Source organism: Pimephales promelas, chromosome 7 (assembly GCF_988280905.1).
Source record: "Pimephales promelas chromosome 7, fPimPro1.hap1.1, whole genome shotgun sequence".
Classification (NCBI taxonomy): Eukaryota; Metazoa; Chordata; class Actinopteri; order Cypriniformes; family Leuciscidae; genus Pimephales; species Pimephales promelas.
In genome coordinates this window covers 38,603,890-38,616,195 of record NC_142775.1, presented here as the reverse complement: position 1 = coordinate 38,616,195, position 12,306 = coordinate 38,603,890, and the positions used below count along the sequence as shown (strand labels likewise).

Sequence of the window (12,306 nt, the reverse complement as noted above, 5' to 3'; positions counted from 1 at the left end):
TTGCAATTCTGACTTTATATCTCGCAATTTGGACTTTATATCTCGCAATTTGGACTTTATATCTCTCTATTCTGACTTTATATCTCGCAATTCTGACTTTATATCTCGCAATTTTGACTTTATATCTCTCTATTCTGACTTTATATCTCGCAATTCTGACTTTATATCTCTCTATTCTGACTTTATATCTCGCAATTCTGACTTTATATCTCGCAATTTTGACTTTATATCTCGCAATTTGGACTTTATATCTCTCTATTCTGACTTTATATCTCTCTATTCTGACTTTATATCTCGCAATTCTGACTTTATATCTCTCTATTCTGACTTTATATCTCGCAATTCTGACTTTATATCTCGCAATTCTGACTTTATATCTCGCAATTTTGACTTTATATCTCGCAATTGCGACTTTATATCTCTATTCTGACTTTATATCTCGCAATTCTGACTTTATATCTCGCAATTTTGACTTTATATCTCGCAATTCTGACTTTATATCTCGCAATTTTGACTTTATATCTCTCTATTCTGACTTTATATCTCGCAATTCTGACTATCTCTCTATTCTGACTTTATATCTCGCAATTTTGACTTTATATCTCGCAATTGTGACTTTATTTCTCTCTGACTTCTGAGAAATAAAGTCAGAATTGCGAGATGTAAACTCGCAATTGCGAGAAAAAAAGTCAGAATTGTGAGATAAAAAGTCGCAATTACCTTTTTTATTTTTCATTAAGTGGCGGAAGACATTGACAGGTTATGATGTTATGGTTTATGTCAAGGTTTCATAACAAAGACATCTCAAACAATGTCATATTTGCATTAAAAATGTCATTATTAAGCGAAAGACACTTAATGACAGTTGTCACAAACATGCATAAAACTTCCTTCACATTCATAATATGTCATGTCATGATTATGAAGGTGTCAAGTTAGTCTTATGCACACCCCTTCAAGTAAAGTGTTACCCTTTTCTCTAAAGAAAATCTGAACAAAACGGTAGATAAGAAAAATTGAATTTCTACGAATATTTTGTGAATCCATGACATAATTACCGTCTTCCGCTCTTCTGCTCTTGCAATCCTTTTGTACGGCGTTTTGGCCTCTTCTTCTCCCAAAGTCTTTGTTTTTATTGTGAAGGCGTCCAAGTTTGCACAGATCTGCAATTCATCAAAACAATGAATGAACTCACAGTTCCAGGTTGTAGATGACTAACAGATGAGCTGTGAAATGATCACACACATCAAGGGACGATTTAGTACCATTTACAAACAGCAAAACTCACTTTTGCATTTGTTTTGACCATACTTGTATGTTGTCATTTGATTCTTGAATTATCCGTCAGAATCAGTTCAAGACTGATTTGAAATATCCAGCTCATGATTCATTTGATTTGTGAACCATATGTTGTTGTTTTTTGTGTGTAGATGTTTATTTTACAGTCCTGTTTCCCATGTACATATGTACTTATTAGTTATTACAATAACTAGGTACTAACCCTCGACCTAACCTAAACCTTATATTAACCAGTACTTTCTTAGGTAAATAAATACACGTACTGTAAAATAAAAAGTGCAACCTTTTGTTGTTTGCATGTTTGTTGTTCCCTATTGGTGGACAAAAGCAGATGTGTAGTGACTGTTCAATTCTGGATTCTTAATCCTGTTTTCTAGCACTGAGAAACGAATGCAGAAGAGTTTCTCTGGGCGCTGTGGTGGAGTTGTCATAAAGATTGGTGGTGAAGCAGACCAGCGGGGTGATGGTGTAACGGGGTTCAGGCTGATTCTCTTTCCTGGCTGGAGAGGCATGAAAGGCATGCAGAGGTTTATGACTGCCTCCAGCACAGGAACATTGGAAACAGCTTTGCGGTGGAGAAAACCGTAAGAGATGTGGGAGAGGAGGATGTGGGGGAGAGTCAGATTAAAGAAAAACAGTTAGGAAAGATTTGATCTGAGAAAGGAAAGAAAATAGATTTTTTTTCTCTGTTAGAGAAGTAAAGTCAAATGTTTATATGTGTATGGCAATAAAAGTGTGTTTTGAAGGCAAAAGTGTGTTTTGAAGGATTTTTTTTTTTGCTTCCAGTTCCTTTTATAGTTCTTAAAAGTTCGGAATTGTTTGGGGTAATGTTTTGGAAACATTATCATCAAGGCTGAATTTATTTCATTAAAAATACAGTAAACGGTACTATTTTGAAGTTTGATTTGATTCTTTTAATCAAATCAAAGCTGAATTTATTATTATATTTTTTTATGAAATAAAATTCAGCCTTGATTTGATTAGACAATAAAGGTTAATCAAATCAAATCAAGGCTGAATTTATTTCATTAAAAATACAATAAATGGTAATATTTTGAAGTTTGAACTTTTGTTGTAATATATATTTATTTATTTAAAGAATAAATATTCTTTTAATCAAATCAAGGCTGAATTTCTTTCTTTTTTTCATAAAAAAATGTATTTCATAAAAAAATTACATAAATTCAACTTTGATTTGATTAGACAATAAAGTCAAATCAAATAAAGGCTGAATTTATATATTTTTTTATGAAATAAATTCAACCTTGATTTGATTTGATTAGACAATAAAGGCAAATCAAATAAAGGCAGAATTTATTTCATCATTTAAAAAAAAAAAAATTCAACCTTGATTTGATTAAAAATACAGTAAACGGTAATATTTTGAAGTTTGAACTTTTCGGTAATATTTATTCATTTAAAGCTGCAGTCCGTAGTTTTTCCTCTTTGTCGCATCTCTGTTCGAAATCTGCAATTGCAGTCATTCGCGGAATTAACAGATTATTCAATCACATTTAACAATCACAGATTATTATTTTTGGAAGTGTGACCAACATAATAATTTTCACCGGAAAATGTCATGTGAACAAGTAACATCCACTTTTGTTCTGGTTCTGACCAACTAAAGCCAAGTTCACACTACATGATTTTAAGCCCGATTTGCAAATCGTTGAGCTCGCCGACAGGTCAGGATGTTATTGCGTGCAAACCGCGGGGGATTAGCGGGCGATGAACGCCAATCTGTTAGTGTGAAAGAGCCAACAACGCATCAAAGACGCTCACAGACGCCTCGCAGACCCCAGAAAAATATCTAGCATGCTAGATATCCAGAGCTGTCGCACGACTCAACCTCACGTGATGTCATGAGCTACAGCCAATCAGAGCAAGGCATGGGTTGAGGTCAACGAGTAAATCTTATTTTTTCTTCTTTTGCATTTTTTCTCAGAGCAAATCATTTCCGGTTCATTTTATCGCGTGATTTTTCATGACAAAACGTGGTTTGTAGACAAGATAGAATCGTTGGGTGACAGTTGTCAACTCGTGTAGTGTGTTACCTCCTGTTGCGGATCAATCACGTTGTGTCGTGTGGTGTGAACAGCTCAACAACTTGAACACTCCTGATTTCACACACTCTTAGAAGAAAAGGTTCTATATAGAACCTTAAAAGGTTCTATCAGTGCTACGTATTTGGAACCCCTAAAAGGTTCTATACACTCTTAAAAAAAATTGTTCCTCTGGGTTCTATATAGAACCCTGGGGTTCCGTACTTGGCCAATAGAACCTTTTACCAAAAAATGGTTCTATAGAACCATTTTGGAGTTCCATATATGAAGCGGGGGATGGAACCATTTCTGGTTCTAACTAGAACCATTTCTTCTAAGAGTGCAGAGAGCAAGTCGTGTAGTGTGAACCGCACAGTTCAGCCTGACGTTCTAAAATCATGTAGTGTGAACTAGGCTCAAGGGGGAAAAAATCATTGCAGTAAATCGCGCTGATTAAATCCAACAATCGCTTATCATTTCACGTCAAACCGTGCGAAATATACTAGGTTCTCAAATTGTTAATGTTCAACATCAGCATTGCGTTGCCCTTCCGATATTATCCTTGTTTTCACATGGGCCGGTTACAGTCTCTTTTTTTCTGTAAGTTTTCTGTTGATTCTGGTGATTGTCGTTTGAACCTTTCTGGATCCGCCATCAAATTGTGCTGTGAGAAAAGGCTATAAATCTCCTCCAACATCTTCACACTCATAGCCTACTAGCCGAGACCCTTCTTTATGTGTACAGATGTGACGTAATGATGCAAATACATGCTCGAATTCCCGTGGAAATCCACTGGAGTACCACTGGAGTTAAAAACATTATCAAAGGCTTACCGCTTTGAATCGAGCTACGGCAAGCAGACAGCGTTGTACACTGGCTGGTTATGTACTTACATTTATTTTGGAGAATTTTTAACCCAAAAAATGTAATGTGCCTTTGCTAAATAAAAGCATTTATTTATTTATTTATTTATTTATTTATTTTCTCAAAAAAAAATGTAAGCACCTACAACGGTTTTCAACATTGATAGTAATAATAAGAAATGATATTGGAATGATTTCTGAAAGATCATGTGACACTGAAGACTGAAGTAATGGCACTTTTGTTCTTTGCGCCGTCACTGCAGATCAGCGGATGGACTCGGATGGCGATTTACCTGGAGGATGTGTTGCTCTGCCATCTGCTGGTTCATGGCTCCGCCCACGCCAGGTGACGCCGTCAGACCCAGAATCTGAGGGATCGCCGCCGGACTCTTGCCCTGCTTCTTCAGGAGCTGGTTCTTGTGTTTCTGCTTCAGGTAGCGAATCATGATGTGGTTGTACGCATAACCCTTCTTCGTGTGGTGGCATTCATCAATAACCATCAGGGTGAACTCTGCAAGTGTAAGGAAATAAATAAGCATTGGAAATCTGAATTTATTCAGCTCAGTTCATATTTACCATAGATTAATTAGTTTAAATATTAATATATTAAGAATATATATGTCCCTCTAGTTTAGTGCAATGGTTATTTGAACTTTTACTTCCATGTCTTTTTTTAGTGGAAAGAAACCATCCAAAATACACATTTAAGTGTTTAGTTTATTACACATTATCTATTTGTTTCTCTGTAGATTTCAATTACAATGCATTATAATTATAACGTAATTTTCTCAAAATGAGTTTTCTTGCACTAAACCAGAAATTATGACTTCAATACTTTACTGTACACCAAACTTAACACTTTTATTCTTATCTCTATTCTGAAGGTTTTAACAGAGGAGTTTGTTCATATATCTTTTGCCTGGTTTATGCAACACTGGAAAAAAAAAACTTTTTTTTCTGGCTTTTGTCAGTATTTTCTGATTTATGGAGTGATAAAAAGAGATATCAAAAAACCTTTAACGTTAACATGTCAACAGAATTAAACAAGAATTTTAAACCTGCTTTATCCAATGTTCAGATTTCTGTTCTGGTGCAAATTAGTACATGCAATTATTTAGATGATGCATCATTTACGTATTTAAACATAATATTTCAGAAAACTCGTAATACAAAACAATTGTCTTATTTAACTGGGCAAAATTTGGTGATTATCCCTTTAGGGCAAGACAGGTGTATAGGTAAAAGTTTATCCAAAAATGAAAATTCAGATCAAAAATTCATAATTGTCATTCCAAAACGCCGTACTTGTACAACTCTCCTTAGTTCATGAAACAAAAAAGAGAAATGTTTAGTTTTTTTGTCCATACAATGAAAGTCGATGGGGTCCAAACAACAAAGTTAAAGGGATGGTTCATTTTGAAATTGTTTTTAGTATGTTTTATCTTACCTCAAGGGCATCCAAGATGTAGGCGTCTTTGTTTCCGCAGTATTTTGATATTTTTAGGTCAAACCGTTCTTGTCTGTCAGTCATATAATGGAGGTCTATGGTCACCACCTCAAAGAGCATGCACAGAGAAGTCCAAATTAAACATGATTTAATGACTCGTAAATGTAAGTACACATAGATGGCCTAAGACACGAAACGAGCGGTTTGTGTGAGAAAAAAACAGTATTTATATTGTTTTTACCTCTTGTAACCACAGCCACGTCCAAGTGATCTGAAGGCGCGGAAAGCGCCGGAAGTGATCTCTCACGCTGTTGCGAAAAAAAATTCAACGTTGTCTGTTGATATATCGAAATCGTCTTCCATTGCGATTCCCTGTGTATCTAAATATGTTTAGATCTTCACAGTGAAAGATAACACTTCCGAAATCAATGAGTGCCGTACACAGATCACTTCCGGTTGTGGTTACAAGAGGTAAAACAATATAAATACTGTTCGTTTTCTCACACAAACCGCTCGTTTCATGTCTCAGGCCATTAATGTGTACTTACATTTACGAGTCATTAAATCATGTTTAATTTGGACTTCTCAGTGCATGCTCTTTGAGGTGGTGACCATAGACCTCCATTATATGACTGACAGACAAGAACGGTTTGACCTAAAAATATCAAAATTGAAACAAAGACACCTACATCTTGGATGCCCTTGAGGTAAGCTAAAACATACCAAAAATTAATTTCAAAGTGAACTCCCTTGTAAAAGAGACTGTGTGGACATTTCCTGTTTAAATAAAGGTTATATCTTTTTTGTTCTAAAGAAGTATGTGTGTGTGTATATAACACATGTTAACAATACATTGTTCATGGTGCTTTTATATGAATAGCAAAAGCTCTTGGTCATTTTTTCTAGCATATGTTTCTAATCAACAAAGGCGAGTGCTGTAAACCTCCAGTCCATTCTCACCGGCTAAGTTTACAGTTTTTGTTCTGCCTTCCGGCGCTCCCAGGGGACTCTGGGAAGAAGAAAAAAAAAAGTCTGCATTTCACACACTGAAAGAGGCGGTGGGTGATGTGGCCACGTTTTACAAACCAGACTTTAAAGGCGCTGGCTGTTTGGCCCCTGAGGGCTGGAATGGGCTCTGAAACTCTGACAATGACAGCAAATCTCCACTGAATTTGATCAGCCAGACGTGTGGCCCATGGACCAAAAAAATCAAAAATAAATAAATAAAGGGTTTAAGAGTAAAACGAGGGGGGAAATCAACAAACAGCATATGCCACAGATGAGGAATCCCACCTTGCGGGGTGGACGCTGCCAGAGAGACTCACAGGAGAGCTGAATCTGCCAGCAAAGACTGATGGGGAAAAACACTGTCACATGAAACCTCAGAGGAGGAGCTTTGGTCTCTCTTCAACATCTAACAGAAGGTGAACCCATTTGACTGGACTCTGACTCTCTGAAAGTGTTGAAATAAGTCTGTTTGAATGTGACCTACGTGATAATTTGATCCCGTCCTCGTCACCGGTCTTGGCTTTGGCTAAAGAGTTTTCCAGGATCTGTGCTGTGCAGATGATGATATCATTTTGCTCAATGATTTGTGGGAAGGAGATTTTGAGCTGCGAGGCTCCGCTGACTCGCTCGACTGAGTATTGGTGCTTCAGAAACCGCCCGAACTCGGCCTTGTAGTGCTGCTCGACCAGAGGAACCTGGAGAGAAGTTATTTGGCATTATTACACAGCTTTCTGAAATGCTGGATTCTGATTGGTCAGTTGCGACATTCCGAGGTCAGCTGTTCCACGATAGTGTAACAGTGCCCGCCCCCTTTTTCAGCGGCGCTGGTTCCAGAAGTATATTTTTTTATTCATTTTTCCAGGGATTTTAAAATGGTCTTCAATAACGCGTTATAAGCCATGAACCAAGCCATAACATTGAAAATTTGATTTGAAGCAAAAAATACAAAGATACAAAACTGGTAAAGAACTAAAACCCCATGAAGCATTGCGAACAACAAAATCGAACTAAAAATGATGGTGAAATATAAAACTACTCATTTACAAATGTTGATTATATGTTAAAAATAGGGCTGTCAAACGATTAATCGCGATTAATCGCATACAAAATAAAAGTTTGTGTATACATGTATGTGGGTGCACTGTGTAATTATTTTATATATATAAATGCACACACATGCTTGTATATTTAAGAAAAAAATATTATTTATATATAAAATATTTATATTTATATATAATATTAAATATATGTAAATCTATATACATGAAAATATTTCTTAAATATATACAAGCATCTGTGTATAATTATTTTTTATACATAAATACACACATGCTTGAATATATTTAAGAAAAAAATATTATTTATATATAAAATATTATATTTATATATAATATAAATTAGATATAAATCTATATTATACATGAAAATATTTCTTAAATATATACAAGCATGTGTGTGTATTTATGTATATAAAATAATTATACACAGTGCACCTACATATATAATTTAAACACAGACTTTTATTTTGGATGCGATTAATCGCGATTAATTGTTTGACAGCCCTAGTTAAAAACTAGCATATGCATGTAAATGCAAACTTTTCAGTGTTTTGAGAACGTATGGAGACCGACTCGACCATTCGCTGTGCTTCATGGGAGTGGGCGGAGCTAAAGATCTCTTCTGTACAGCATCATGGGTAATGTAGTTTTTAACCAGGAATTCCACTGTTTTAAAAAATAAGCGGAAATATTGTGGGCTGACGGCTTCCGCAGAAGCAAATACCATCGATTAACATCCTCGTACGGTATCTCACACTAGGTCTATCTATAAAGCTTTATAAGTTATTGTTCTAAATCAGTTGCCTTATGGAGAAAATGAATGGAGTTTTTACTTCCGGAACCTATGACACGGCACTCTGAAATGCTGGATTCTGATTGGTCAGTGACATTCCGAGGTCAGCTGTTCCCCAATAACATCCTCCTGTCACATCGCGGATGTGCTCTGTTATTTAATTCAAACAATTATTAGAATTATTATTATTTTTATCGTCATCTCAGTTATTGTAATAGATTCTAAACTAATAAACAGGTCAGATTTTAAAAGGGTTTCTTCTCAAACGTGGCAAGTAATCATATAATAAATGGGATTATATATGGTTGTCACCACAAAAACTTGCCTGCACGTAGTCTCCCGCTTATTATCCGGCGGCTAAGGTTTTCTTGGTGGTTGCCAGGGCATTGCATGCCATTTTTTTGGGTGATTTCACTTTAAATGTCTGTTATTTCTCAGCAGGGAACGGTCTGGACAGGCCGAGGTGCTGAGTTGTAGGTTTGCACCACACTTTTGCTGATCTTTTAAAACATGGTTTATACAGTTTTGTGATTCAGCAGGACAAAAAGTCCCTCTGCTCCTATAGCAAACACTCAAACATAGTCTCATTTCTGTTTTTCTTTTCGCAGAGACTTCAGTTCAGTGCCTTCTGAACTCATCGCGGAGGACTGTGTTGTTTCTTTTTTAGCTCACAAGACCTCATGTAAGTATCAACTTTGTCTCAAATGTTTCTCCAAAAATACACTCATATGAGACATACACTGAGAGTTTAGGGCTGTGGAATTAATGTTGGTACCAAATCATTTGGTCTGAGAAATGTTTGATTTTTAATAAAACAAAAATAAATATTGTCTCTGTCTGAGACATTGAGATTAAGATCTGTTGTAATAGCAGCATGGTATTGTAGTTTCAATTCGATTTCTAATATTGTCGTGTGTGTAGTTGACGAATGGCACCTTGTTGACCAGAACGACGACTTTCCCCGGTTGTCCCATCTGCTTCTTCCTCTCCAAATGTTCTTTAGTGATGTACACAGCGACCCTGGTTTTACCACTTCCTGTTGGGAGGCAGATGATGATGTTCTTTTCCTCCAGAGCTGGTCTCGCCACCTCCATCTGATAGTCTCGCAGTTCAATTGTCCTCGCTGAGAGAGAGAGGAGAGAGACATGATGATCCTGCTGGGATCCGGTGTCTCGTGGGGCGGAAGGAGGCTCAGATATGGCAATTACAGCTGTGTTTTCTTTATCCCTCGCTAGTTAAAATAACACGTGTTTATGAATCAGCCTCTCTAAAGCTCCTCAGACTGTCTATAAGCCTCACCAAACCTGTGAAGAACATGTACACTGTAAAAAAAATATTTTCATGATTTGTAATCACAACATTTTTTCTTTTGTCAAATCAACTTAAATAATTTATTTAGTTCAGATAACTTATTATTTTGAGTTTCTGATGATTAAATCAATCTCCTTCATTTGAATTAACTCAATTTTTCCATTTCAATGAACTTAAAAGGTTTAAGGCAACCAGGTTACTTCATTTTTTAAGTTAAATCACAATATTTTTTTTTACACACTGTAAAAAAAATATTTTTGGTTTAACTTAAAAAATTAAGTAACCTGGTTGCCTTAAACCTTTTAAGTTGCTTTTACTGGAAAAAGTGAGTTAATGCAATGAAGGAGATTGATTTAATCATCATAAACTCAAAATAATAAGTTATCTGAACTAAATAAATTATTTAAGTTGATTTGACAAAAGAAAAAATGTTGGGATAAATCTTAAAACTATTTTTTTACAGTGCTATGTTTAACCTCAAAATCAAAAGACAAAACATTGAAAAATGTTTGAAAAAATTACAAATGATTAGTACTAGGAACGTTGCAATCTGTTTTACATTATTTTATGTATCAAATTGCTATATATATATATATATATATATATATATATATAAAACACTGTAAAAATATTTTCATGATTTGTAATCACAACATTTTTTCTTTTGTCAAATCAACTTATTATTTTGATAACATATTATTTTGAGTTTTTAATGATTAAATCAATCTCCTTCATTGTATTAACTACATTTTTCCATTTCAATGAACTTAATTTTAAGGCAACCAGGTTACTTATTTTTTTAAGTTAAACCAACAATATTTTTTTGCAGTGTATATATGAAAATATATATTGCTATTAAGAACCTGTCCAATTAGTTCAGTAACAAAGCACGCCCACAATATATATGTTTATGGTTATAATCCAAAAAATAGAAGATAATTTAAAGTTCCTCTGTATTTATGCATTTTTAATTCAAGTTTAATTCCAGTAAAATACTGTCTGTCTTAAAAAAATCACTTTTTTATTATTTACTTTCCAAATAAATTCCAGAGGGAACCCATAGCAAAAGAACATATTTAACAAGAAATATTTTATGCTAATTTATATTATTTCAATCATAAAGCATTCATATTGTGGTATTTGTTGTATTTTGAGGGGGTAAATATGCTTAATTGAAATGAAAAAATAATGCTACAGAAATCTTTAAACTCAAACCTTTCTTTTAGTTCTATGATCTTATAGAGAGTTTATTTATTTTACCTGTGAAATTAAGAATATATTTACAATCATCAATCTTTTACATTTGTCTAGAATATGACATCACGTTTAAACCACTCTCGAGCAAGATTTTAGCAATCATACTGCATTAACTTGTAATTTCACATAACATTGGGAATCAGAGCAAAACTGAAATGTAGTGATAAACTGAATCATGGGAATATAGCGAGCCAAATCCACTGTATCCATTGAACTCTGTCCTTTTTTATCTAAAGACTCCCTCATTTATATGATTTGACAAGGTTAATCCACATGCGAGCTCTTGGAGAGAGTTGTTTTAATCAGAGAGATCATCGTTCATAATCAACGCGTTATAGCGAGGCAAAAAGAGTGATAAATAACAAGAGGAATGCATTAAATTGTGAATCATATTGAATTTATCATTCAATATTAGGTCAAGATCGCAGGCAGTGCCGAGTCCGACCCTGTCCAACGTGATCCTTTGATTTATGAAACGATTTTTAGTTCAGGGAATTCATTACACAAGAAGGAAACAAGGAAGCAACAAATCAGGATCCCCGGAGCAAATGTTTTTCTTTTAGAAGTCGAGACACTTAATGGATTTCTCAGTTGCGTTATGCAAGTATCGACTTTTATTTTATCTCTGATGTTTCTTCTAAAACAAAAACGGACACAAATGAGCCGGTTGTTGCGTACACTACTGTTCAAAAGTGCTTTAAGACATTCGTACTTTTTGTTCAGCAATGATGCAATAAATTAAACAGATTTTTTTATTCATCAAAGAATATGAAGCAGTTTTCAACAATCAGAAATGTTTCTTGGGCATCAATTCATCATATTAGAGTGATTTCTGAAGGATCATGTGACACTGAAGACTGGAGTAATGATGCTGAAAATTCAGCTTTGATCACAGGAATATACAAATAGTTATTTTAAATTGCAATAATGCATATCTAAAAAAAGTATCAAATAAATGCAGCTTTGGTGAGCAGAAGAGGCTTCTCTCAAATACGTAAACAAATCTGTCCGACCCCAAACATTTGAACAGTAATGTACAGTAAGAGTTTAGACGTGGAGAATTGAATTACAAATCTGAGAGTTATCACTAATGTGAAAGTCACAATCATCCTCCCTGATTGTAACTTTATGGTGTAAGTAATGTAATGTACGGAGGCGTATTGCATTCACTTGAAGAAAAAAAATCTACTCTGTTTTTCTGAATTAACGAGTTAATTTTTCATGAGAA

The 12,306-nt window shown here is 34.7% G+C and overlaps 1 protein-coding gene across 1 annotated transcript in view; it reads right to left on the bottom strand.

Moving 5' to 3' along the window:
• ifih1 (interferon induced with helicase C domain 1) overlaps positions 1-12,306 on the bottom strand; it is a 35,046-nt gene that overhangs the window by 12,739 nt on the left and 10,001 nt on the right. The window contains exons 5-8 of the mRNA XM_039683375.2: positions 9,446-9,633; positions 7,144-7,354; positions 4,498-4,715; positions 1,059-1,163 (exon numbers count right to left, since the gene is read on the bottom strand). Coding sequence (XP_039539309.2) covers positions 1,059-1,163; positions 4,498-4,715; positions 7,144-7,354; positions 9,446-9,633 — 722 coding nt within the window. The remainder of the gene's footprint in view (positions 1-1,058; positions 1,164-4,497; positions 4,716-7,143; positions 7,355-9,445; positions 9,634-12,306) is intronic.